General features: G+C 33.0%; 7 protein-coding genes across 18 annotated transcripts; 4 read left to right on the forward strand and 3 right to left on the reverse strand.

The window, feature by feature from the left end:
* Positions 1 to 73: 73 nt before the first annotated feature.
* On the reverse strand, positions 74 to 4,489 carry LOC122398354 (actin-binding protein IPP-like). The gene is made up of 7 exons (XM_043398122.1): positions 4,000 to 4,489; positions 3,201 to 3,729; positions 2,794 to 2,959; positions 2,327 to 2,670; positions 1,886 to 2,232; positions 1,565 to 1,785; positions 74 to 1,479 (listed from the first exon to the last, which is right to left on the reverse strand). The coding sequence occupies exons 1-7, from the start codon at positions 4,067 to 4,069 to the stop codon at positions 1,243 to 1,245; spliced, it is 1,914 nt and encodes a 637-aa protein (XP_043254057.1). The 5' UTR covers positions 4,070 to 4,489; the 3' UTR covers positions 74 to 1,242.
* Positions 4,490 to 4,722: 233 nt separating this feature from the next.
* Positions 4,723 to 7,171, forward strand: LOC122398374 (protein CNPPD1). 2 transcript variants are annotated; one of them, XM_043398163.1, is made up of 6 exons: positions 4,723 to 4,924; positions 5,001 to 5,097; positions 5,423 to 5,628; positions 5,788 to 5,916; positions 6,006 to 6,708; positions 7,024 to 7,061. In XM_043398163.1, exons 1-6 carry the CDS (start codon positions 4,880 to 4,882, stop codon positions 7,059 to 7,061), a joined length of 1,218 nt encoding a protein of 405 aa, XP_043254098.1. In that variant the 5' UTR covers positions 4,723 to 4,879. The 2 variants fall into 2 exon arrangements, with proteins under 2 accessions (XP_043254098.1, XP_043254097.1); XM_043398162.1 differs by having other exon boundaries at positions 4,726 to 4,924; positions 6,006 to 7,171.
* A 320-nt stretch (positions 7,172 to 7,491) lies between these two features.
* LOC122398387 lies at positions 7,492 to 10,541 on the reverse strand. 2 transcript variants are annotated; one of them, XM_043398186.1, is made up of 8 exons: positions 10,457 to 10,541; positions 9,936 to 10,367; positions 9,645 to 9,765; positions 9,406 to 9,427; positions 8,282 to 8,357; positions 8,036 to 8,103; positions 7,776 to 7,979; positions 7,492 to 7,680 (listed from the first exon to the last, which is right to left on the reverse strand). In XM_043398186.1, the coding sequence occupies exons 2-8, from the start codon at positions 10,270 to 10,272 to the stop codon at positions 7,597 to 7,599; spliced, it is 912 nt and encodes a 303-aa protein (XP_043254121.1). In that variant the 5' UTR covers positions 10,273 to 10,367; positions 10,457 to 10,541; the 3' UTR covers positions 7,492 to 7,596. The 2 variants fall into 2 exon arrangements, with proteins under 2 accessions (XP_043254121.1, XP_043254122.1); XM_043398187.1 differs by lacking the exons at positions 9,406 to 9,427; positions 10,457 to 10,541 and having other exon boundaries at positions 8,282 to 8,323; positions 9,640 to 9,765; positions 9,936 to 10,286.
* LOC122398386 (tRNA pseudouridine synthase-like 1) lies at positions 10,339 to 12,333 on the forward strand. Of its 3 annotated transcripts, none has more exons than XM_043398185.1 (6): positions 10,339 to 10,421; positions 10,890 to 11,024; positions 11,095 to 11,229; positions 11,303 to 11,449; positions 11,541 to 11,775; positions 11,973 to 12,333. In XM_043398185.1, the coding sequence occupies exons 2-6, from the start codon at positions 10,894 to 10,896 to the stop codon at positions 12,207 to 12,209; spliced, it is 885 nt and encodes a 294-aa protein (XP_043254120.1). In that variant the 5' UTR covers positions 10,339 to 10,421; positions 10,890 to 10,893; the 3' UTR covers positions 12,210 to 12,333. The 3 variants fall into 3 exon arrangements, with proteins under 3 accessions (XP_043254120.1, XP_043254118.1, XP_043254119.1); XM_043398183.1 differs by lacking the exon at positions 10,339 to 10,421 and adding an exon at positions 10,507 to 10,700; XM_043398184.1 differs by lacking the exon at positions 10,339 to 10,421 and adding an exon at positions 10,568 to 10,687.
* Positions 12,314 to 13,213, forward strand: LOC122398403 (dual specificity protein phosphatase 19). Its single transcript, XM_043398209.1, has one exon. The coding sequence runs from the start codon at positions 12,314 to 12,316 to the stop codon at positions 12,872 to 12,874; it is 561 nt and encodes a 186-aa protein (XP_043254144.1). The 3' UTR covers positions 12,875 to 13,213.
* A 189-nt stretch (positions 13,214 to 13,402) lies between these two features.
* Positions 13,403 to 21,374, reverse strand: LOC122398336 (vigilin). 4 transcript variants are annotated; one of them, XM_043398090.1, is made up of 23 exons: positions 21,226 to 21,374; positions 20,144 to 20,346; positions 19,844 to 20,059; positions 19,563 to 19,769; positions 19,271 to 19,486; positions 19,013 to 19,196; positions 18,619 to 18,933; positions 18,424 to 18,533; positions 18,180 to 18,336; positions 17,782 to 17,957; positions 17,562 to 17,693; positions 17,338 to 17,484; positions 17,099 to 17,257; positions 16,884 to 17,018; positions 16,576 to 16,794; positions 16,366 to 16,501; positions 16,145 to 16,296; positions 15,928 to 16,056; positions 15,754 to 15,864; positions 15,476 to 15,673; positions 15,172 to 15,390; positions 14,625 to 14,882; positions 13,403 to 14,567 (listed from the first exon to the last, which is right to left on the reverse strand). In XM_043398090.1, exons 2-22 carry the CDS (start codon positions 20,303 to 20,305, stop codon positions 14,661 to 14,663), a joined length of 3,702 nt encoding a protein of 1,233 aa, XP_043254025.1. In that variant the 5' UTR covers positions 20,306 to 20,346; positions 21,226 to 21,374; the 3' UTR covers positions 13,403 to 14,567; positions 14,625 to 14,660. The 4 variants fall into 4 exon arrangements, with proteins under 4 accessions (XP_043254025.1, XP_043254021.1, XP_043254023.1 ...); XM_043398086.1 differs by having other exon boundaries at positions 13,404 to 14,882; XM_043398088.1 differs by lacking the exon at positions 21,226 to 21,374 and adding an exon at positions 21,080 to 21,097 and having other exon boundaries at positions 13,404 to 14,882.
* Positions 21,375 to 22,066: 692 nt separating this feature from the next.
* Positions 22,067 to 25,318, forward strand: LOC122398367 (glycerol kinase). 5 transcript variants are annotated; one of them, XR_006259182.1, is made up of 11 exons: positions 22,069 to 22,607; positions 22,857 to 23,115; positions 23,185 to 23,408; positions 23,475 to 23,681; positions 23,782 to 23,892; positions 23,995 to 24,248; positions 24,333 to 24,538; positions 24,644 to 24,775; positions 24,852 to 24,955; positions 25,027 to 25,065; positions 25,108 to 25,315. XR_006259182.1 is itself a non-coding variant. In XM_043398151.1 (10 exons), exons 1-9 carry the CDS (start codon positions 22,533 to 22,535, stop codon positions 24,935 to 24,937), a joined length of 1,554 nt encoding a protein of 517 aa, XP_043254086.1. In that variant the 5' UTR covers positions 22,069 to 22,532; the 3' UTR covers positions 24,938 to 24,955; positions 25,027 to 25,316. The 5 variants fall into 5 exon arrangements, 4 of the variants coding, with proteins under 4 accessions (XP_043254088.1, XP_043254086.1, XP_043254087.1 ...); XM_043398151.1 differs by having other exon boundaries at positions 25,027 to 25,316; XM_043398152.1 differs by lacking the exon at positions 25,027 to 25,065 and having other exon boundaries at positions 25,133 to 25,154.
* Positions 25,319 to 25,320: the final 2 nt, after the last annotated feature.

Below are 25,320 nucleotides of genomic sequence, written 5' to 3' on the forward strand. Positions count from 1 at the left end.
AATATCAGTATAATATTAAGTATTTTTTTACTTCTTGTAGCAGTAAAAATTAATAAGTAATGAAACATACGTACACGGTTATAACAAAAAGTAATTAATTCAAACCAAAAGTTTATAAATATCACAAGCACACGTAATTATAATATACAATTCTCGATGAAAGCTAGGTATATCTCACTTGCATTCTTTGCATTAACAAGGAACCTCCATCGAGCATCTTTCCTCGATATTTATGAAACCTTGTAAATTTCTAGAGTGGTCAAAAGTAAGGTATACGTATTTTTTAGCAGTGGTGATTTAAGTTCAAGGAATAAAATTATCCTTTAAACTTTCAGCCTTCTGATCTTATTGCAAAAACTGTTGGATATACAAGGAAGTTTTTTAAACAAATTATGGTTTTTGTACGGAAAATAATAAAAATCATTTGTAAACACTGTTGTCTGCGTTACGTATGCAAGACTATATCGTCTAAAGGGGATGATCACGGTTACTCATTTTAGATTTTTAATCGGTAATACACATCCTTCATTTTTGACCGCTATAAATATTCAACGTTTTGCCAAAATCGGAAAGAAAGGGGGTAATTAATGGATATTCCTTGTAAGAAACGACTTTTTTGTACAAGTTACATAGAAATATGCTCTCCATGTAACTCGTTGTAACGTGATCAAAATTTACAATAGATTATCGTATCTTGTATTCTCAATAACTTTGGTAAATGACTATAGAATGTGAAGGCTGTCAGTCATTACTACAAAATTAATAAAAATTGTAATGCTAATAAGTTTTTAAAACATCTGAAAGTCGTAATGTACTATTTTCATCGGTAAATACATATAACGAACTCGTCTTCAAAATCATCGTACTTAAGTTAATATTTGAGGGTACAGAAAATAACACTGTACTATTCTTATAGCGAAACATCCCTTCTCAAATCCTGTTGCATTTTATGTTCGTTAAAAAAAGAAAAATGCCGTTGACGTTTAAATAGTTTACAATTGTGATCTATAAAAAAATACATTCTAGCTTATATGCGTTTAAATCATGGTTTTGTATATACGACATAAAAGACGATAGTCAAAAAACGTATGTTTCTCGTTTGATATCATAATTTACGACTAAGCAATTTTAAGTAGATGTTCGAATATTCTAGAATGCGAAAAGTAACGCATACGGATATATAGTGATATAAAATATCCTTAACACGCTGCATAAAATTCTTACGTTGAAAAGACATTTCAATCAAAAAGGTGCGACAATCGCCGCCGCTTCGCCCCTACTTGTCGGCAATGAAGCACATTCGTGCCATTTGTTCGAACGGGGATCGTAACATTCAACAGTGGAAATTGTTATTTGCATTCGATAAAAATTAATTTCCTGAGATTGATCACCCCCTATAACATAAAGCCGACTATCGGCTGCTGCAACCGCGGGGTACGATCTGCCTATATTCATAGGCGCAACGGTACTCCATTTATTCTGTAATATAATAAACGGTAAAATACACAAAAAAAACGAACATGGGACAAGGAACTCTACTAGGGGCACACAGTAAAAAAGTTACCTTTTCGAAGGAATATCGTTCAACGGATGTTAATACCTCTTGATTTTTATTAGTACCACCGACAACATAAATGTATCCATCCAGAATGGTGATTCCCATTTGCGATCGCGGTGTGAGCATTGGTGCTAAATAAGTCCATTCTCTAGTTACTGGATTATAACTCATCACATCTTGACGATGTCTGCTTTCTTGCGTACAACCACCCACTATGTATATTAATCCTAAACAAATCATTAACGATATAATATTGCCCGTTACCTACGTTTTTCACATATATCTTGATTAAATTTGAAATTTTATGATTTTATTAAATCGACCTACCTTCGTACGCGACTACTCCCATACTGAATCGAGGTTCTGGTAGTTGTCCATCCAGTGTCCAAGAATTAGTTATCGGATCATATATTTCTATCGATCCGCCGAAATCTTTGCCCACCCAACCGCCAAATGCATATAAGTTATTATCCAAGGCACAAAGTCCAAATTCACACCGGGGTTCCTCCATACAGGCAATCGAAGTCCACACATTATCACGTGGATCGTAACATTCACAATTGGCAATGATGCATGATTCAAGTTCCCCACCGACAACGTACACTTTACCATCTAGCAATGCAACACCCGGTAATATACGTCCTATTCCGATTGGCGCTACTTCGCTCCATTCGCTACAAAAATTTATAAAAATTGTAATAGCATTAAATTATGGCCTAGCATATACAGCTAATACTGTATAAATATAAAATTAGAAAGCAATTATACCCCGTAAATGTGTCATATTTCTCAATTGTTTCATAAGTGCTTTCAGCTGCTCTGCCCCAACTGTCCGAGTGTTCGCGTCTTGAACCACCTATCACTAAAATATTCTTCTTGGCGCAAAGTCTAGGTTGTGCATGAAGAGGCACAAGACATCCTTTATTCGACACTAAATCTTTTTGTATAGATCTTAATGCAACGATAAGACTCGCATCTTTACATTCCAAAATAATGTGCTCCAATCTTGCTAATGAACACAGGCGTAAACGTACGTGACGTAGTACGTCAAATACGTAACACCTTCTTGTTGGTATATCATGGATAATCCAATTATATGCAGCTTGGAAGACCTATTTACATAACAAGATATCACCCATTGTGAATGAAAATAATCAAAAGTGAAAGACATCAAATATAAATAGCATCCGTAATATTTCCTCGTAGTTCTTCAAAGAATATATGAAAGTACAAACCTGAAATTCAGTATCAATATGAATATAATCGCTACTGAGGAAATGAACAAGATGTTCTTTTTGCAAATCTAAGAATTCTTCCTCTTGAGATACTTGGGGAAAGTTGACTTGTATAAAGCGTAGAGCACTCCCTAAAAGATCTGATCTGTGATGTGCTTCTGCAAATCTATTATCAATATTTAATAAATATACAATACAATTTCTATTTGGTCTAGGGAGCAAGAACAAATTAATAATAGATCTTCTATTTTACTTAGAATTCATTGCAATTTAATGTTTCGATCGTGGATTTTTGTTCTTCTCAAGAAACATTGTGTTACATGAAAAATGTAAGAGGAAGAGAAAGAATTCTCTGCTTTTAATAATGTTTCTTAAGTAGTACTAAAATCAATAGCCGAAGAACTCACCTATAAATTCCAAGAGCATTGGAGTAGTGAAGTTGCTGTTTTAAATAAGTAATGCAACCAGATACAACTTCATCCAACTCTAACATATCAGCAGCTGCAAATAATTCTTGAACATTGTCCTGGGTGATATCCACATTACCAGTGTATATGAAATCCACTAAGAGCGCAAGAATATCAGCTGATACAGAATGAATCTCTACTAACTCCTGTTGCTCTTCGACAAGACCACCGGTGAACATAGCATTGAAATATGCACTTCCTGCCGCTAAGACCGATCTATGTGCTCTGATGACGCTACCACCGGCAACCAGGCCCACATCGCTGAACTGATTCTTTAATCTTTGGGCATTCAAATTCCTTAATACTTTAGGAGCATATTGTCCCACAGCATAAACAATATTAGAAACGTCAGCGGATTGTTTTACAACTTGTGTCGCGAAACCCATGTTATTACAGTTATGGCCATTCTTTATTGGTGGCACTGCACCATCCGCCATGAAACCATCAAACTGTCCTTTATCTGCAGTTCCTAACAAATAAATTATTACTTTCGCTGTGCCCAATACCGCATCTATTACAATACTTTATACAAATGGCACTTTCCAATTTTACATAACCATGAACAAATTATGTAATTAATTTATAGTTAATTTACAACAAAACAAACGATTTTTATTCTTCAAAAATGTAATTATCAACAAGTTGAAGTGAAAATGTGGTAATACCATATCTTCGAGTCTCGAATCGCTTTTATTACTTTGACACGCTATAATTAAAAATTGAAATGCAAAATACTTACGGCATATACGCGAAAGCACCTTATAGACGCTATGAAACGATTTTGTATTATTCTTTCCTTTTAAACGCATCACTACCACCGCATTTTCACGTAATTTATTATTTAATTAATTTATTATCGTTAGATACCACTTTCCGTTCGGTTCATCCCTTTTTTAATCATACCACTTAGTCACTAATATGGTAATAAGAAATCTGACATATGTCAATTAACCTGTTTAATGTATGAAAGTAGCTACAAGAGAATCACTAATAAATATGTATACTCGCACCACACCTAAAAAATAATTAACGAGTTCGACTTGAGAATCGTGCGTCAGAAATACTTTCACCAAACACGAAACAATGTATTTACGAGATTTAAAAAGAAAATCCAATCACCTTTTTCCTTTTTACCGATTTAAATTAAAGTTTTCTATTCACTCACTCTACTTGTTCGATTTTGGTAATTCAATTACGAGTTCATTGCCTCGCAGTTATGCCAACAATAGAAATATACACGATCGTGATGTAAATGTTGTTAAATTAATGGTAAAATTAGTGTTATATTATTCTTCCGTTCCCTCTTCGCGCAAAAATAACTTTTCTATGTTATAGTTTGACGAACAAATATTATAATGTTCTTCGAGTCAGCTGATTTTTATTTGCGGTGGTACAAATGACACTCTACTATTGGACTATCGGGGATCGAGCATTGGCCATTGGCTGATTGGCCCTATTCGTTATGCACAGCGAACATAAATCATCACGAGTCAGGATTTTGTATACTCTTACTGCGTATGCAATATTTTTAAATTAAAAAAATTATTTGTTGCTTCTATTTTTCAACGTACGGATTCGAAATTACACGGATAAGCTGTTCGATCCATTAACATTTTAATATGACGAACATTTCGAGAAGGAGGAAAGTCCCAGCAAAACTTAAGGTAAGGTAGCTATTTGTCACGTTTTTTTACCAAAATAGAAGAATGTTTTTTCTTACATTTAAACATCTGATTACAGAGCATGGGTAATCACGACGAATTTTTAAACCGTATAACAAAATCACTTTATTATTCAAAATTACCGATGACCGATTGTCTTAGTTTGCCTGTTACTGGTTAGTATAAATAAACATTTTAATTTCTTTTATCTGTATACCTTTACCGATTAACTTAGCCATTAATGGAATTACAAAAGGAAAAGATGCTTTACAACTTGTGTGTTCTTATATGCAAGTAAATGCAAATTAACAATAACAAAAATTGTTTACTTCCGCAAATAATTTATACCTTCTTCGGGCATTTAGACATTTAAATTATTACATTTCATTTATTTGATATGGAATGTGTATAGTATTTTCTCGCTTATTCTTTTAGTAATAACATATAGTTAATTGAATACTTTTTAGCACGTTCGATTATGTAATTAAAATTTATTCTTAGAATTGGCAGCAGACCTCTTCACCGAAGTAAAGAGCGGCCACACGCTAGAACGGCTAGATGTGGAGGAAGCAAGTAGAATTTCTAGAAATGCGTGTGTTTCGCCATGCTCTCTTGTCTTGGCTTTACTATACTTGGAAAGACTGAAAGATTGTAATCCAGAATATCTACAGAGAGTCGCACCTTCTGAACTATTTCTTGTTTCTTTGGTATTACGTTGATTTCATTCATCCTACGTATGAAATTATTAAATTGTTCAAAATACAAGCCAACTGTAATAATTAAACATTTTTGTCGACGCAAGCATTAATCGATATCACTTCGAGAAAAATATTGTTATTTAAAGCATAACATTTTCTATTTTATAGATGGTGGCAAGTAAATTTTTGAACGACGAAGGAGAAAAAGATGAGGTTTTCAATACCGAATGGGCACAGTCTGCCGATTTAAGTATATCGCATATGAATCAATTAGAGAAAGAATTTCTCAATGCTATTGTAAGTAGACTACTACTGTTATGTATTTTATAATAAATAATTATTATTTGCCGTCAATAGTTCCTCGTTAAATTCTATAAATCGTTTAGGATTGGACTGTTTTTGTTCACAATCAAGATTTTTGGGAGAGATTACAAAGACTAGAAAAAGATATAGCTTATAAAGAAGCACAAAAAAGGGGCTGGTTTTCATACACGGAATTAAGTTGTCTAATGAATTCTGTACAATTGATAACGGTGGCGCATTCTGTAATAAACGTATCGTCTATTTGTTTGGCAACATATACAGCAGGAATAGTCACTCTCTTGGGTTCTGCTTTAGTCGCTAGCTATTTCCCAGGAACGGTACTTAGCCCGCGACAAATAACAAATTCTTCAGATATTACTAAAATAGATTTGAATCCACTGGTGGATGTCCCCTCAACGGCCATCGAAAGTGTATCTGAAAATGTTTTAACAACAGACTTTATGCCTATTTCACCGAGTTGTAATGAAACTCAACAGGATAGTGAAAATATCGAACCGAAAAAGATCGTAAATGAGTGCTGGAAATGGTGGTTGAATTCAGTTATGCTTTGGTTACCAGAATACTCAAGTTTAGAATCAAAGGAAACGTTGCATGTATTAAACGATGAAACTGAACATACGGACGCATTAATAACAGCTAGTAAATTTGTACTCGATGCTACAACCTTAATACAAGATACGGATGAATTTATAATGGATATGAATTGGAAGCAAATCCTGGGTATAGATTTAAACCTTCGTTTACGCGATTGGAGGTATTACAGTATGCGGCAAAAAGATAGTACACCCCTTAATATCAGTAAATAATATATACATCATTGAAAAATATTATTTTTTGGTATAGTGTGCTAGTTGTAAATATTGGCTGAAATTATTTTTATTCGTATTGTAAACAGTAAATTTCATGGTAAGCTCAATACATTAACAGAAGTGATCACCGCTCTTCTCGTCCTTTTACAAAAATAATTCGTTATGCCTATTACATACTACAAACATACAAAACAAAGTAATATATTGTTTTCAAATAAAGAAACAGTATATTTTCAAGATGTGCTATCTTCTTTTTACGTACTGTGTGCATACCATGTTACAAAAATAACTCTTTATCATCAACATTGAAGATTAAACATCTACTTCTTTCCAAATTAATAAAACATAGCGTCTTTATTAAGATTTACAAGAAAAGAAGTATATATATTTTTTGTACTAACTTGTAAACTCGCAAGTAACCTCTATATTAACAAAGTAATTTTTTCAATAAATAATATGAGGTACATACGTGTGTATTATTTTTTTTAATTACTACCCTTTTATGAAAATTCTTAGATAAAAATAATGGTAAGAAAAGTAATAAAGAATATAAGACACCAATAGTGCATCTATTATTAATGTTGTTGGTATAATTTTGATAGTACATTGCTTTATACATATACCTACATTAAATACATCAATTATTACATACATTATACTATGTTACACGAACACTATGATTGTCATAAATTAAAACTGCAAACAATTATAAAAGCTTTGTTTATATTATACAGGCTATAAGATGTTTTTTTTGTTTCTACTATTACACATTTGTTCGATGCAACGATAGAAATTAATATCTTCGAACGAACAATAAAATTTGGAGCATTTAATACTCACAAGTTCAATCGCTATCATGAAGATACGAAAAAAGAGGAATAGGTGTCATTCCAATAAAACAACCAACTGTAACTCCAATAACTCGTCCCTAAATCATGACAAATTATTTTTCATTTTTCTTTCGGTCAAACTAAATTATTTATATAGCATTTTAAATACAATATAAGGCTAAGCATATCATACCACATTTGCAGCTCGTTTCGTTTTAGGCAGATTTAATTCTATAGAAGTAAGTTTTGGTGCCTGAAATCCAATTTTATGAGCAAATATTTCTACATAATGTACAGATCCAATTCCTATTATATCAGAAACAGTGTTTCCTAACGCTGCAGCTGCCATAGTCGATACTGGAAATCTTTTATTTAATATCGTTTCAATCTGGTCACCCTGAAATTAGCATATTACACACTGAAAAATAAATTGCATAGGACTATGGTACGTACAGCGATAATCATGATGAAGTTGTCAAGAAAACCAAAGCCAATGAATGGAATTGCATTCGCAATTGCAACTGCAAAAATATTTCCTAACATTATTACTATAGTATTGCCACTAATTTAACAACTTTGGTAGTTTTAATTGACAGATGGATATAATTATTATTTTAATAATAAATGCTCAAATATGAGATTATAAAGTTTTAAATACAATTAGAAATTTTAATATATGAAAAATATTATATTTCGTACCTAATACTAGAGTTTTTGTTGTTGGTCCTGGAACTTTTTCAACTGTAATGGAAAGAGCAAAATATAAATGTCTGTCCTTTTATGAAATAAAAGATAGTTAAAAAAACATAACTAACGAGAAGTCTAACAAGGAGTTACTTAATTGAAAAAACATGATCTTTATGTTACTTACAAAACATAAAGTAATGAACATTCATCCATTAATCTTTTTTTTACATTTTTGAATAATAATTTTGAATTTTTCTTTGAAGTTTAATAAAAAGTTTAAAAAATCACTTAGGACAATTAACTAATTAATTAAATACACAAGATTTCGAGAAATAAAACTTTATTCAAATAAAGGTACATCTTTTTACCTAAAAAATATTTACATTAAAGTTTACTAAATGGTGTAACATATATTAATAAACGGGATGTGTTTTATGAAATATTCTCAGCAACATATTTCAAACTATGAAAAAAGCATTATTTGAACCATGCAAAAATTACAATAATATAGAACATAGAGATTAACTCAAATAACGAAAATCAAGTTTGAAAAAAGTATTTTAACAATTTTTTATAAAGTGAAAATTTCTAAAATTATTTACCTAAATCCTCAAGCAATTTTTATGTGCTTATTTAAGCAGGATTCTTGTTGCATTGTGTTTATTGTTAAATTAATTGTAAATACTATAAGCATGGTCTAGTTACTTAGCAGAATTATATGGATTCTTATTTTCAAAAATATTATTAATTCTTTTAGAAAATATGGTACATATTCAAAGTGTATTATTTGTAAAATAACATGTAACTACTTTATGACTAATTGTATAAAACATATCTATTATGATATTAACAAATATTTATCATTATATTCTACATTCTTATCCAAGAAGAACAACTATAGTTTCTATGCAAAATTTCAATTACTTTTAAATTAATATATGATGTTAAAGACAATAGTAGATAGGTATATCTAAAATAATATATTACCTAAGAGTTGCTCTGTAGTTATCTTTTTATTGCATCCATAGAGTTCAGTTAAAGTAGAAGAAGCAAGTAAAAGAATTAAAACACTCAGATTGATGAAATATATAGTTTAACGCATATTAGACTTACAACAAGATGTCCATGTAGAATGCGATGGAAGGAAAAGATTTTATACTGTTAAAGAATAATGACTATTATACTGAATTACAATACGATATGAAAAAAATATTTTCACTTTTAAGATTGAAACTATTAGTAGATTTATATCGTTCAGAGTTGTTATTATCCGAGTTATTATCAAAATATTATAAATATTATTATGTCAACTTAATAGTATGAATTGCTGTTAATGATTTAAGAAGTAGTCAATGTTTTGATGTTCCTACCATACTTGCGCATAAGCCAATCGTCTGGTACGGTACAATATTGCCCCGTGGCATCCACGTCTCCCAAGGATGGAATTTTTGAAGGTTTTCCAAGCGTAGTAGACCACCGGAAACCTGCTAATTGACCTTAAAACGACATAACAAGCACGTTTAGTAAGAAATGTAAAATTTTACCAATCGCATCTGTGTAACAGATATGTAATAAAAAAAGTTATCAATTTAATAATAGGAAAAAGTAAAGTCTACAAAAAAACAATTGATTTTAATGATACTTAATCCTGATAGAAATTAATTACGTTGATATCCAGCCTTATCTTCTTCAGATTTACATTCTTGAAGAGCGCTTGAAAAGTGCTCTCGTTCTTCCGAAGTGAGCTTCAAGGCCAATTCTTTAGCTTGCTGCTTCGTTAAGGTACCCGGGAAACTTTCTACTTTACTTTTATTGCTATGACATGTCCTTTGTACAGCCCAGGTATCAATGACAAACGAGGGAGACAAACATTTTCCTAACAGAATGCTGTTCACACGACATAGTTTTCGATGGCGATGGTAAAGCCGTGATATATTTCTACCGAAACACATCATTTCCCGCGGGATTAAAATCGCCTGACTGGCGAATACTGTAACCGTCATGTTCGTTGTACAATACCGATTGGCCCTTTAATTATCAATATTTTACTGGAAAAGTTACAATCATACGACAGTATGGAAACACACGGCGTTGATACCTGAAATCGATGGAACCGAACTACTCAAGAACGATATTATTTCAAGTCCAGATTGTACGATAAGTGATCACAAAAAGATAAACACATACATCGTGCTATATTCTTTACATCGACTCGCAGTTCACCAGTGTGGCTAGATTCGGCGTAATTGAGTGCATCGACGACGAAGCTTAGACGCTAAGGATGTTCGTCGTCGCTATTGTCGATTTCGATTCCCTCGAAATGGCCACAGTGGTCTTGAATGAGATTTGCAAAGAATTAGTATATTTATAATTGCAAGCAGAACATGAACAGATATTTTATTAGGTTTTCTTATCTTGGTACGCAGTACAGGTATAATAGAAAATATATACATATATTTGTCATTTTTTCTTGATAGCGTTAATATTTTTGAAAATGTTTTTTACGCTATACTAAATATCACAAATGAAACTTAGTATGATAAACGTTTCGAATATTCAACATAACTCTTATAGAATCTCGAGTTATAACGTTAATATACCAATTATGTTCGAATTTTAGCGGAATGCAAAAGAATGTAATGCGAAACAATTTTATGCTGCAAGACCCAGACACTATTCAGGGAGCTTTAGAATGTGCTTTTTCAACATTGCTACCAAAGTGTGCAAGTTGGCCAAAAGTAACTCCCTCTAGCAGGTAAATTGTTTTAATTAAAATTAATATTCTACATGTGTTATTTAGTTAAATATGATCTTGTTATTTATAGGACCGATAGTGGTGTACATGCTTTGTATGCTTCGGCTCATGTTGACTTAGAAAACAAGTATGATTGTATCCGTAATTCCAACGAAGTGCTTATGTTTGTAAATCGCTACCTATCTAAATGCGACCATGACATTAGGTAATTAACATTTTGATACTGTAATATCTTTTGGTCTACAGCGATTTCTAATAGATACATATATTCTTTCAAGACTATTGGAGGTTATTCCTGTGACGCAAAAGTTTCACGCTAGATACTTTGCAAAATCTAGAACTTACATTTATAGATTTATGGTAGCTAAGGATTCCAATGAGCAGAGAATTCCTATAGCAGAAAGAAATCGAACCCACTTTCTTCGGTATTGATCATATTTTCATTGAAAAAAACATTTATTCTTTCATAAACAATGTTTAATGCGTCTTTATTGCTTTGTGCGAACGTTTCATTAGAACGGAATATTTTGATATAGAAAAAATAAAATGTGCAACGTCGTTATTTATGGGAACAAAAGACTTTACAACATTTTGCGCACAGACGAAATTGAAGGACCGAAAGATTTATGTACGGTCGCTACAAAAGTTATGCGTAGAGGACAGCCAGCCCTTTATGTTAGTTGACCCTTTAGCACAACATTTTAATTATTGGAATATTATATGCAGTTCAAGATCCTTCTTGTATAACCAGGTATGTAATAATAAATACATGTTAATTTTATTAATTCCCTATTGTACATATATTATAATTTACTATAATTATACTAAAGTGTGGATGTTACTACAACATATCAGTATGTAAAAAACATTTATTGCGATATTCCTACATAGTATATTGTTTGAATGAATATATAAAATATATGCTAAACGGCAACAACTATTTTGTAGGTCAGACGAATAGTAGGATCCTTGCTATGCTTAGGCATGGGAGTAATAACAGAAAAAGATATAACTACTATGTTACAAGTGCCTACCCATAAGAATTGGCCTGGTCAAATAAAACTAGCTCCACCACATGGTTTATATCTAGCGAATGTAGAGTATTGTCAAGAAGAATTAAATGAACACACTATAAAACACGAAGAAATACCTCTTGAGAGCAAGGTAGTAGTGCCAGTAATGTAGATAAGGAAGCATAATAAACGTACAGAAATAAAAACTAAATAAATTAAGGTTTTAATAAATTTATTTTTTTTTTACTCTTGCTTAACGTTATTCGTTTATTAACAATGAGTCTAGCAGATCTGATAAAAAGTAAAAGATTACATTTAAAATCTTGCACGACCATTGTAACAAATATGATTGGTCAAAGATATGAAGAAGCTAATGGAGAAACGAAAGAATTATCTCCCAGCATACCGTTTGTTGTAGATGACAAACCTGACTTACAAATTGCGTGTATAATACCAGGATTATTTTTAAGCTCGCAAGACCCTATTGCGAATATAGAAATTTTACAAGAACATAACATTCGTAATGTATTAAGTATTGGCATTGAGGCGGCAGTAAAATTTGATGGTATTGAATATTATTATTGCGATTTGTTAGATTTACCCGAATCCGATATATCCGTGGCAATAGAAAAATGTTACAAAATCATAGACGAATGTCGTTGTAAAAATATCCTTGTACATTGCAATGCTGGCGTGTCTCGTTCACCGACTATTGTTATTTCTTACTTGACGCTTTGTGAAAAATTATCGTACGATGACGCATATAATAAAGTAAAAAAATTGAGAAATTGCATTAAACCGAACGAAGGATTTGTGAAACAATTAAAAATGTTATAATTAATAAAAGAAAACATTCATATTTGTAACTTTCTTGTGGAATACCGCTGGAAAGTAACGGAGGAAAGAAAATAACACCATTGTTTTAACAATAGATTAATTATGTATATATTGTTACAATAGAATTCATGTATTATATGACATTATGTGTACAGAGAATATTAATTTGTAATTACAATATTTCGTATTTATAATTCATTAGAAAAGGTACATTCATGCACAGCATCTATTAAATTCTTAGCCAATACTAAGCATATTACGACTGCTATTTCTGGCGTTCTTGTATAAACCATGCACTGGAGATGACATGTAGGTCGTCGTACCAAGTAGTTTTATAAAAATTACTGTAAATCTAAAAAATATAAGTGAATTTCTGTATACATGATCTATTATTTTATTTTCGTGATAGTAGTATATTTATCGTACCTGTAGTACAGTATCTATCATATCGATTATATATATGTATAGTAATATAATTATTATCAATATTTATATAGGTGTATATATATATACATATGTACGTATATATATATATATACACACACGTATATACATATATGTATATATGTATATATATATATTTTTTTATAGTAATATATAATCTAATATTCACATTCCTCCAACAATTGAAATGAGCTGTCTCGAAGAAAATAGACAAGGCACTTGAACCGAATATCTTTTTCTTAGCTAGTTGGCCTCATAAATAGTAGAATGCAAAGATTTGCACATCGTACAGCAAACAATAAAATAGAAAGAATAAATAAATTCGGCTGTTCAAAGAATATTACGCGTAGCTTTTAAATTACAAATATTCATTATTCTTTCCCTTTAATGACCCCAATGATTCTGTGTCTCGTCATTGATGACTGCATAAACGCAGTACAAAAATACCAAGGCCTTCTAAAGATTATGTTCCCCCAATGTGTATTCGTCATCATTAAACGCTTCTGCTTTTTCTTAAATCCAGTATTTAATAATATACATGACCGCTTAGTTTGTTGGCAGATTTGTCCGCTTTATAGTGCACTGGGTAATTTCAGGAGTATAAAGCGACCTTATTATTATACTAGCTAGTTTAAAAAGCAGGAAATTATATCTAGGAACGTTTTCCTTAGAAAGACCTTAAAGCTTCACGTTTCACAAAGGTTTTGTATAGACTCTAATATCATGATGTGGTTCGTAATCGAATTCCACTTAAGTCCAACGCAACAAAAAAAAAAAAATGCAATTTATGTACAAAAAAATATAAATAAATTAACAAAATATTATGCCCGGTTAAACGGTAGAACGTTTAGCCGTACAATCTATACGGATAGAGACAATCTGAGAAATATATAATACACAAAAAAATTAGTTCCTACGAAGCCACAGTCTTAAGTACAACATATCTGTACCTGAAAGGCATATCAGCAGAAATAAAACTCATGAAATTAGATGTTTCGTTACGAATGAAATCCGCCCGCCATCTTACGTCTGACTGTATGTGTATGTGTACGTGTGTGTGTGTTTTCCTAACATGGCAATAAACTTAAAATATCATGCGTTACAGTTACAGATACATAGGATATTGGTATATGAACTGTAAATATAAACACCATCGTCAAACGTTATGTAGTAAACCAGTGTCAAAGTCCAATAGAGTGGCCAGGTCGTATGCAGCAACATCAGTAATGGAACAGGGAACCACCTAGTACTAATGTATGTACCCTTTTGTATTGTTTGTCAGAGGAAAGTTATTATACGTTATTACCTTACACGTTTCATCGATTTTACTGGATAAAATTTTTTAACGTTTAACACCCCAGGGACCATCGGGATTGGTCACAGGTACATGAGAGTACCCAGCGAATTGTGGAAATTCTTCGACACTGGCGGTGTTCGGAGCGCTTTGCGGTTGCTGTTCCCAAGGGCCCCCTTTCACCACGAAGCCAGAATTTCCAGAATTTCTTTCATCCCGTTGAGGTGAACGTAAACTTTCACGATATTCGTTCTCTAAGACGTCTTGAATCTAAAATCGAACGGGCATTAAATATTTTTTAAAATAATTGCTGACGAGGTCAGGATATAAAATAATAAACATAGACACAAAACGAACAAAATATGTACTGCGACGGGGTCGCTCGTCGCAACGAAACATTCTCAGCAGGCAATGAAAGTACATGTATCCAGTGCCTGTGAAATAATCTCGTCCTTTTTCTTAACAATAATCACATCGGGTAATCAATTAATTAGTTTAACAATTGACAAATCAAAGTACTAAAATTGTGAATTTCGAACATTCGATTTAAAATACTCACATATTCTTCTGCTAGATTCAATAAACGATCCTTCGCGTCGGCTACATTATCCTCCGTGCCCACGATCGTTACAATATTAGGATCGGAATCAGTTTTTCTTGGGAATTTAATATCGACTTTAAATTCATCCATTATTTTACGAATATTTCTACCTTTCGAACCAATTAAACGCGAATGTACAGCAGCATTTATGTTCACTTCGTCTTTCGTCAAGCCGTTCTATATTATGATCAAAATTTTATATAAAAAAATTAACGTTCGTTAGAATATATAACGTCAATTGTCGCGAACTAAGTTAACTTACTAATTCATTAACAATTTTCATGATATCATCTCGCGCGCTATAAGCATTCTTTTCATAGCCGGTGATTGTAATGATATGTTCTTCGGGATCACCTTTACGTGGAAAGTTTATTTGAACATCATGATCACTACGTATTTTATTAATCACGGCTCCCTTACGTCCAATTATTTTTGGTTGATATTCCGGTTCAACTTCGATCTAACATAAAATTTATTTTAATCGTACGTGTATGAAATGAAGTAATATTTAATAATAATTCGTAAAGATATATATGTTACCTTTAGTTCGAATGATTTTAGTGCTCTGTCTTGCCGTTCAGCTTCCAAAGCTTTACATTTATCAAGTATAGCTTGCTTTGCATTTTCAACGCACGGAGGTGTTCCAGAGATCTACGAAGGAAATAATATCATTCTTTGGCATCGAAGTATATCGGTTAATAAAAGTGTATATACCTTGATATAATCAAGTTTCTCTTCTGCTGGAGACAAGGTAATATAAACATCATATGTGCTCATTAATTCCCGCACGTCACGACCTTTGTGTCCTATTATAGAACGATGAAGATCAAACGGTACCTCTACCTAAAGTTGACAACAGTTCATTTTTTTACTCGACATTCGATTATAGAATTATTTAATATTGTTTAAAATCATTAATGGTTCGACTAACTTCTATTGTAATCGGTACTAGATCGAGCAGTGCTTGTTTAGCAGCTGCAACGTTTTCTGGTTGTCCAGTAATGCGAATAATATCACAGGCTGGAACGGATTCTGCAATTTCTCCATTTTCACCGTTCATTTCTTCCGACACGCGGTGTTCATCTAAAATACACGCATATTAAACGCTTCTGTAAAATTGCGCGAATGGGACTTTAATCGCGGTATACAAACCATATGTGTCACGATCTGGAAATTTAATTTGTACATCGTATTCGGACGTAATCATTTGCACTTTACGTCCCTTTGCCCCCATAACTGTACGGTGAAGTTTTTGAGAAATTATGCATTCTTCGGTCACCATTGATTCCTAAACGTTAAAGCAAATATATACAATTCGTATCTACGAGAAATGAGAAATGAGTACCGATCAAGAAAGTGTACCCGTTCCTGCACGATTTCTCGCATTCGTTGTTTCGCTGCCTCTATGCATTCGTGCGATCCTTTCAAAATTACGCGATCACTGTCGATGCCGGCCCGAGGAAATGAGATTTGCACCCCTCCACACTCATCCGCGATACGATGTAATACCCCACCCCTACGTGCTACAAAATGTCTGTGATGCTTTGGATCTATGCGGATTTCACCTTCGGTAATGTTATCCTATAGAGAAATAACAAATTAAAATTAACAAAGACAAATACAGTACAATACGCCACCTTAATACTATTTCAATCAAAGGAAATAATTACAATTTCCTTGATCGTTGCTTCTAATTCAGCCTTAGCCTTCTCAACGGCATCTTTCTTTCCCATAATAGTAATTACTTCCTTGTCGTGATCGCTGTCCGTTGGAAATATGATACGCGCTCCAGTAGATTCTCTTATCTAGTAAAAGTGAAAAGTGGATCAGGTACAGATACGATTACACGTCATAAAATGCATGATCGAGTAATTTTAATACAGACCTTTTTAATATTGGCACCATTCTTTCCAATGAGGAATTTGTGATGTTGTACTTTGGCACGAACTTCAGCCGAGTAACTAGACAATTGCTTTTCGTTTGTAAGTTCACGTAATTGCTGCTTTGCCTTTTCAACATCTTCTTTTGGCCCCCTGATAGTCACCTAAACATGGCAGGTTTATAATATACAGATACGGCACTAACCATTTTAGGTCTCAGCGCTAAAAAATTACAACTATTTACTTTATCACTTTGACTTTCCGCGGTGGGAAATTTAATTGCGACACCGCCACAATCTTCCATAATAGAATGAATCAGTTTTCCACCGGTACCAATAAGCGAGTTATAAAACTTTGGTGGAATTACTATTTCATCCAAAACAATGTTGGCCTAATACAAAAGATGCATTTAATAAATAGAATATGATTTTCTACAGAAATATTATAATAACGTAAAAACCAAAATACCAATTCAATTTGTATTTTTTGAATCATTTCTTTAGCTTTATCTACATTTTCTTTTTTCCCTGTGATAGTTATGACATCACTTTTCTCGCCCTCGGCAGGCAAATCGATCTTTGTCTGCGTTTCCTCTCTAATCTAAACGGCAAAAGGAAAGCGAACGATTACGCAATACTAAATTTTAAATAATTGTAATCAATTTTCTAATATTTATTTCAATACAAACCTTACGAATATTTACTCCTCCCTTTCCAATTACAAATTTATGGAATTGTTTATAAAAGGGAACCTCTAGCACATAGTTATTTTCATTCAGTTCTTTTACCAACTTCATCAAATACTTATGGCACTTGTCTACGTCCTCTTTAGGCCCTCTAATTTTTACTACATCTCCCTTTTCACCTACAAATAAATAATGAATTTTCATGTTCTCTATGTAATAATTTTGTTCATAATTCGAGAGAATGAGAGTATATAACAATGCAAAGCGAGAGACGCGACCTGCACTCTAAAAATGCATACCGAGCTCCCATTGGCTAAATGCCAACAAGGGCCGAGGTCTCTCAACTGTTTGTACCTGGCATAAATCCGAGTTCTAGTTATTGCATATATCATACTACATACCTGGACCAGGAATAGTAATCTGTACTTGATTAAATTTATCGCGAATTTCTTTAATATTATCACCCTTATTTCCGATAATATTAGGATAATGACGATGATCTATTATTACATCTTTTTCTTTTTCATTCTCCAATTTCTTCACCATTTCCATTAATTCCTATAATAGATTTGAAACGTAAAAAGACGGAAAGTTTAAACTGTATTATGCATATATATATATATATAATAAATAAATATCGCAAACCGTTTGAGCTTTCATTACACCAGCAAGATTCCCTTCGATACGAATAATGTTACTACCGTCGTTCTCAGAAATGTTAATAACAACACCTGTTCCTTCTTTCACACGGTTTACTGAACGGAAAAACAATATACGTGTAATATGTATTTTATAATTAATAGTTTTAATATAAAAATGAAATTATATCGAAGAGCTCACCGTTACATCCATTCTTTCCAATAATATGTTTATAAAATCTGGGATCAACATTTAATTCGGTAAAAGTAAGTTTGGCTATAAGATCAGTAGCCATTAATTGTAGTTCGTTTTGTGCTTTCTCTACTTCTTCGGGAGGACCTTCGATTTTAATTTTATCTTCCTTTCCGGTAAACTCTACATTCACTTTTGGCATTTCCTGTGTAATACGTTTAATATTGACGCCCTTCCGTCCTATTATGTACTTGTGAATCCAAACAGGTGCTTTCACTACGGCCGTTCGAACGCTGTTCGCTTTTTCGTATACTTTATTGAGTGCTACAATATTCGATAGAAACATTAATATGTTGACACGGTATGTCTGAATATTGAAATATCTGCTAATCAGGATTATTACCTTGACCAAGCTTTCCTTGAGGCCCGCGAAGAGTGATAGTTCCTGTAGGTGAATCGGGTGCAGGCATTTCTACACTTACACCAGTTACTTGCAATATTTCTGCTATTGTACTACCGCGAGGTCCAATTACATATTTGTGTTGGGATTTTGGAACTTCGACAGATACCGTAGTACATCTCTTTTCCTAAATTAATAAGAAAGTAACATTAATTCCGAAACATAAATAATAACACAATTACCATTTTAATGAACTTTTACCATATCTCTATAGATGGCTTCAATCTTTTGTTTTGCAGCCAACACACCCTCTTTTTCCCCGGCAATAGTTATTTCATCTTCTTGTACAGAAGCAGGAGGTATATTAATTCGAGCTCCAGTTTCTGCCATCATGGCATTGAGATTTTCATTATGCGCACCGTGTATAAACGGATGATATATTTTTGGCACAGATACTCGTTCAAACGCCTTCCTTGACTATAACGGAAACCAGCATACATATAAGGGTTTTCATACATCGTAATTCGACAAACGAAGATAGTTATTCGCTAACCTGTTCGTCCGAAATTACTCTAATCTCATGTTCAGCTTTTTCTATTCCCTCTTTCGTTCCTGTGATTATTATTGTGTCTGATTGGTCTTGTACAGGTGGAACGTTTATCTTTGTGGCAGTTGTCTTTTCCAGATCTTTCAGACGCTGCCCTTGCTTTCCCAGAATCCAACGGTGGTGGTCCTTAGGAATGCTGATTTGTTTACTCGCCTGTAGCAAAGAAATAAGATGATTAAAATGTTTATTTAAAATCGTTGTTTCGGATATCAAATTTTAAATCAAACCTGAGTCTGAAATGTTGTTAAAATTCGGCGCTTGGCTTCCAAAACTTGATTTTGTTTGCCGGTTATTAGGAATGTAAGAGATTGATCCTTCGACGATGCTATTTCAATGATCGTATTTGTCTCTTTCATTATTGTTTTACACGTGCGTATGGATTCACGTTCGCCAAATTTGTCGCTGTGATCAAATTTGCGTTCTTCGCCAGGTACACGGAACATCTGAATACGATTGGAAGAAACGTATAAAAAATTTACGAAGAGGAACTTGTGCACCGGGACGCTTTGGATACAAACAATTTGTACCTGTGTAATAGTTATGCGTCCAAGTTGTAAATTATTATTTATGGAGAAAATATTCAATTTTCCTGAACTTGAACTGGCTGACTCGGGAAGAACTGGGAATGTTTCATCGTAGGTAGGTGGCTCATAGGCCGTTCCCTCTTCCATTACTGACTGCTGCTGCATGATGGGGTTGTCCTGTTTCGTGCCAAGTCCTTACAGTAGCACTGTGATACGAATCAATGTACATTTAATATCTTAAATTGCAAAAAGTACTTCGATCAACCAAAATATACATATTCAAAATTTTTACGTAACACATTATAGACAATATTCGCAATGACTCGAGAGCATAATTGTTTTCGGAGCATTATGAAACTTGAAGTATTCAAAGACAATCTTTTTTTTTATTGCATAACGTTTATTAATCTTTATACTCGTGATATATGTATTAAATGAATTAAATAAATTTGAAATGTATTCTGTTCTTACATTGTTGCTTTATTAATTAAATCAAATCCATTGATAATACCAAGAGCTGGTAAAATTGCAATTGCAACAATAAGAAATTGCAAAAAAAATAGGGAACGAAAGATACGAAAAATTTTAATGGGAATCGATAGTCATGCTATATCTGCAATGTAAAACCCCGTTTAATGGAATTCTCTCGACGTAAATTTCGATCAATGGTTTCGTGCTCGACACATATGATTTAATGCGTCGATTATCAATAATAATTTGTAACAATCTGGGTATTCTAAACAGGAAAGGAGGAAAACAGATTCAAGTTAAATGCCAACATGTCAATGACCAACGAGTGATTGAGGCAGTGACCACCATATGGAATGAAGTATTCACTTGACACGTCACACGATCGCTAACCTCTCCCGAAATGAATGCGTGCACGTTGCACGGATCGAAAATAGTGCTCGTGAATTTCTATATCGAAATATAAGATACCCGTAATCCAAGGCTAGTGCCGTTATGTTCAGAGGCAGAAACACAGAGGAAAAGAGAGAAAGAGAAAGAGGAAGAGGGACAGAGAGAGAGAGAGAGAGAGAGAGATTCGTATGGACAATCACGATATATCACGAAACGATACTCACTCTACCGTAATAAAGAAATCCGGCCAAGTAATAAACGTGTATTACGAAGCCAGTTTAACAGTGATTTGCCTGAAACATTAGAAAATCCACGCGTATTAGACACTAGCCAGCACTAATCTAATTCAATTATCATCGAGCAAGTAATTGTTCACTACTTCCACAAATGAACGTCTTTCCTTACCGGTAACGCAAAGAGAAATGAGATAAATACTGCTCCGTGTAGAAAGTTACTATGATATAGGGATAATGAAGTGAACTTTTCATTGCAAACCCTGTAGCGCGAACATACTAACAAAGTTGCATCTATACTTCGTTCAACATTCAACAGAAGTAACACTTGCGATAGATCATAGAAGCATTAAAGTTCCACGATAGTAGTGATAGGCGATGGATCTCAAAGAGCTGAAAGGTGAAGGATAACAAAAAATTCGAGATTTCGAGGATTTACAAATCGAACCCTTGGCAATCATAAATAGAAATTGAAATATTATAGTCCCGATGATTGGTCAATATTTATCAGCGAATAAAGCGAATAAAAATCGCTTGGTACGATGAAAATTCAAATAAATCTTTTTTATCAATAAGGGGGGTATTCGCCATTAGTTCATGGAACTACCATATCTACATGGTGTGAGTGAGGCTACATGGTGTAGGTCCTTCAGTCTGAACAAATATTAGGGTTCATAGCAATAATATTTTATTTTGTTTAATTGCTTTTATAATATGTAAAATAATTACGATCGATATGTACGAGTAAGCGCACCAACCGTAAAAATAAAAATATTAGTTTCGACCAATGTATTTTTATATCGTATATCCTACCTAGAAGAGTTAATAAAACTTATGTATCAAATTATCATATGTAGGAGAACAAACATTAAATTTATTTAAAAGTTAATATATTCGCATAGCATATGTTTAATTAAAATGTAAGAACAGAAATGCGAATATGTACATGCAATTTCGAGGGACTAATTGGACACGTATTTGTAGTATGTCGAATGTCCGTTTCAAAATGTGACCCGTAAGATAAGCTGTCAGATTGCAATAAAAGATTTTTCACCCGTAATTATTTCCCAATTATTTTTAAAGCATCGTGCCTTGTAGCATCATTTAACGAGAAATTATATTGAGATGTGTTCGGTGAAGAAATGCATCAAAGGAAAATAATAGAAAAATCAACTGATCATCTTTTATATTATATCTGTATCATTGCATAACAGATTAGGGCGAAGGTTAAACGTAGGTCATCTTTCAAGTACACTTAAATGCTTTTTTGAATATTGATTTCCAAGTAGTAAAAAAATATGCCTGAGATCATTAATCGTTCGGGACCGTTCGTAGGAGCGATAGACGAAGGAACAAGCAGCGCTAGATTTTTAGTAAGTAAACATTTGCCTTTCTTTTATGTTTATGTTCGAAGATAATGAAAACAACAGTCAACCAGAAAAAGTACCCGAATGACAGTTGAACCTTACATGGTCGAAGCCCAATCACATGATTGTGTTTATTTTATAATATTCAAGAAATAAAATAATTCGTCAAATTTAATTTAATCGGACCGACAACAATTGTATGAAATAATTAATGAAAATTCAGGTATTACGTATAGTTTCTGTATTGTGGTTTAGGTATTTGATGTATTACGCAGGAAAGTAGTAGCGTCGCATCAGATTGAAATTAAACAAAGATATCCGCAAGAAGGATGGGTAGAACAAGATCCGAAAGAAATTTTACAAGCCGTTATAGACTGCATAAAAAAGACAGTAGAGAAATTACATGACATTGGCTTGAGCGTGTCGGACATTAAAGCAGTTGGAATCACAAATCAGCGAGAAACTACTTTAGTATGGGATAAAGAAACAGGGGAACCGCTGCATAATGCAATTGGTAAAGTATACTGTCTATTCTATCTAGATGATACTTGTACGTATTAATTAATCGATGTCAATATTACAGTGTGGCTTGATATGAGAACAACTACAACTTTAGAAGATATATTAGACAGTATACCTAATAAAACCAGGAACAAAAATTATTTAAAACCACTTTGCGGACTCCCAATGTCACCATATTTCAGTGCTCTTAAGATACGTTGGCTTATTGACAATATACCGCGTGTCAAGCAAGCGGTAGATGCAGAGAAATGTGCTTTTGGAACAGTCGATACATGGCTGATTTGGGTTAGTTAATTAATTTATTAGAAAATTATGTTTATATTTTTAATTTGCTATAATTTCTCTATGCAGAATCTTACGAAAGGCCAGCTACATGTAACGGATGTTTCAAACGCATCCCGGACCATGTTAATGAACATAGAATCGTTAAAGTGGGATCCTTTGTTGTGTCGATTTTTTGGAATTCCACAACATATCCTCCCTGAAATACGGTCTAGTGCTGAAGTATATGGAATAATTTCAAATCCTGTGGTTCTTGCAGGTGTACCAATAGCAGGGGTAAACAATTTAAACAATATTATTGGATCTAAATAAGAAGTTGTTTCACATGATAATCGTTATTAATTTACTCCGTATACTGATCTTTTTATACATATAGTGTGTAGGTGATCAACAAGGAGCTCTGCTTGGTCAGCTGTGTTTAAAGCCTGGACAAGCAAAAGCTACTTATGGAACCGGATGTTTCTTACTCTACAATACAGGAAATGTCGTATGTGTCCATCTTTTATTATTATAATTTCAGTAGCCATTCAAAATCAGTCCATAAAATTAAAGCCTGCTGTTTGTTAATATTGTTCTTCGATTATTTCAGAAAGTAGATTCGCATCAAGGCCTTATAACAACTATTGCATATAAACTGGGTAAATCGCCAGCAATTTATGCATTGGAAGGTTCTGTTGCTGTAGCTGGTGCAGCTTTTTCATGGTTGCGAGATAATATGGAACTGTTTAGCGACATTGCTCAATCACAAGGCATGGCAGAAAGTGTAAGATGCTCCGGGGACGTATATTTTGTACCTGCGTTTTCTGGTTTATACGCGCCGTATTGGCAACAGGATGCACGAGGGTAAATAAATTTCAGCAGTAATATATAGAGGAATCCATGATTACCGTTATTTGATGTTATACGTAAAAAATTAAAATTCATTAGGGTAATTTGTGGTATCACTGAGGATACACAACACTACCATATTGTTCGAGCAGCGTTAGAAGCTGTCTGTTTCCAAACAAGAGATATTCTAGAAGCAATGGTGAAAGATTCTGGAACGAAATTAACTACATTACTAGTCGATGGTGGAATGACTGTAAATAACTTACTTATGCAACTACAAGCCGATATCACTGGAATAAATGTTGGTATGTGTCAATTTTAATTAACATTAAGGCATCTGTAATAGTTAAGTGTGTGTTTAAATTTAGTATAGATGTTTATTTGTATTTTAACGCCGTCGTTTTTTATAGTGAGGCCCAATATGGTGGAAACAACGGCGTTAGGAGCAGCTATATTAGCTGGTGTCGGTACAGGTATCATTGATATTAATGATGTGGATGCATCACAGGTCACAAAGTTTGCACCTGATATTGGAGAGGATGGTAATATTTTTTTTAGATGATATAACGATATAAGAAGAATAATATTGATATGTAATTCTGTGTATTTATATTTCAGAACGAGATTTGAGGTATTCTAAATGGAAAATGGCTATAGATAGATCAATGAAGTGGGATAATTCATCCTCTTCTTTTAATACTTAATTGAAACTAAAATAAAATGTAAGTATAAACGATAAAAAGTATATAAACTTTAATGAAAATAGTGTGTATAATAAATACCATTTTCTTAGATTTAATTGAAATATCTGTATATAGAATCATTCGATTATTAAACGCAACTGCGTAGCTATCGAGCATAACATACTATAGTATGTAAATGTTACAATCAGTTTTAAGGTCAAACACAAACGGAGGGCCCAATAATATGTACGTAGTATATAAAAATTTTTAAATATGTATAACATGTATGTAAAAAATGGAAATAACTTGTATCCATTTAGAAATTGTTACATATGTTTTATTGGTAAATATGTTAATTATGTATTGTTACAAATGTTGTTATTTCTTATTAAAGAAAGTTATTG

This window comes from Colletes gigas, unplaced genomic scaffold, assembly GCF_013123115.1.
Source record: "Colletes gigas isolate AHSC1104 unplaced genomic scaffold, ASM1312311v1 Colletes_gigas_Sc00011, whole genome shotgun sequence".
Classification (NCBI taxonomy): Eukaryota; Metazoa; Arthropoda; class Insecta; order Hymenoptera; family Colletidae; genus Colletes; species Colletes gigas.

Excerpts from the sequence above, each read along its gene's own strand:
- LOC122398374 (XM_043398162.1), top strand. The coding sequence starts at position 4,880 with ATGACGAACATTTCGAGAAGGAGGAAAGTCCCAGCAAAACTTAAG. Across the intron at positions 4,925-5,000 it reads AAGTCCCAGCAAAACTTAAG|AGCATGGGTAATCACGACGA; the intron begins GTAAGGTAGCTA and ends ATCTGATTACAG. Across the intron at positions 5,098-5,422 it reads TCTTAGTTTGCCTGTTACTG|AATTGGCAGCAGACCTCTTC; the intron begins GTTAGTATAAAT and ends ATTTATTCTTAG.
- LOC122398387 (XM_043398186.1), bottom strand. The coding sequence starts at position 10,272 with ATGACGGTTACAGTATTCGCCAGTCAGGCGATTTTAATCCCGCGGGAA. Across the intron at positions 8,104-8,281 it reads AACAAAAACTCTAGTATTAG|TTGCAATTGCGAATGCAATT; the intron begins GTACGAAATATA and ends ATATTTTTGCAG. Across the intron at positions 7,681-7,775 it reads CGAAACGAGCTGCAAATGTG|GGACGAGTTATTGGAGTTAC; the intron begins GTATGATATGCT and ends GTCATGATTTAG.
- LOC122398403 (XM_043398209.1), top strand. The coding sequence starts at position 12,314 with ATGAGTCTAGCAGATCTGATAAAAAGTAAAAGATTACATTTAAAATCT.
- LOC122398367 (XM_043398153.1), top strand. The coding sequence starts at position 22,533 with ATGCCTGAGATCATTAATCGTTCGGGACCGTTCGTAGGAGCGATAGAC. Across the intron at positions 22,608-22,856 it reads CAAGCAGCGCTAGATTTTTA|GTATTTGATGTATTACGCAG; the intron begins GTAAGTAAACAT and ends ATTGTGGTTTAG. Across the intron at positions 24,776-24,851 it reads ACCTGATATTGGAGAGGATG|AACGAGATTTGAGGTATTCT; the intron begins GTAATATTTTTT and ends TTTATATTTCAG.
- LOC122398336 (XM_043398090.1), bottom strand. The coding sequence starts at position 20,305 with ATGCAGCAGCAGTCAGTAATGGAAGAGGGAACGGCCTATGAGCCACCT. Across the intron at positions 17,258-17,337 it reads CGGAAAGTCAAAGTGATAAA|GTGACTATCAGGGGGCCAAA; the intron begins GTAAATAGTTGT and ends TGCCATGTTTAG. Across the intron at positions 15,674-15,753 it reads TAAAATCATTCGAACTAAAG|ATCGAAGTTGAACCGGAATA; the intron begins GTAACATATATA and ends ATTTTATGTTAG.
- LOC122398354 (XM_043398122.1), bottom strand. The coding sequence starts at position 4,069 with ATGCGTTTAAAAGGAAAGAATAATACAAAATCGTTTCATAGCGTCTAT. Across the intron at positions 2,233-2,326 it reads AAATATGACACATTTACGGG|CGAATGGAGCGAAGTAGCGC; the intron begins GTATAATTGCTT and ends AAATTTTTGTAG. Across the intron at positions 1,480-1,564 it reads AACGATATTCCTTCGAAAAG|AATAAATGGAGTACCGTTGC; the intron begins GTAACTTTTTTA and ends ATTATATTACAG.
- LOC122398386 (XM_043398183.1), top strand. The coding sequence starts at position 10,654 with ATGAACAGATATTTTATTAGGTTTTCTTATCTTGGTACGCAGTACAG. Across the intron at positions 11,450-11,540 it reads AATCGAACCCACTTTCTTCG|AACGGAATATTTTGATATAG; the intron begins GTATTGATCATA and ends ACGTTTCATTAG. Across the intron at positions 11,776-11,972 it reads GATCCTTCTTGTATAACCAG|GTCAGACGAATAGTAGGATC; the intron begins GTATGTAATAAT and ends ACTATTTTGTAG.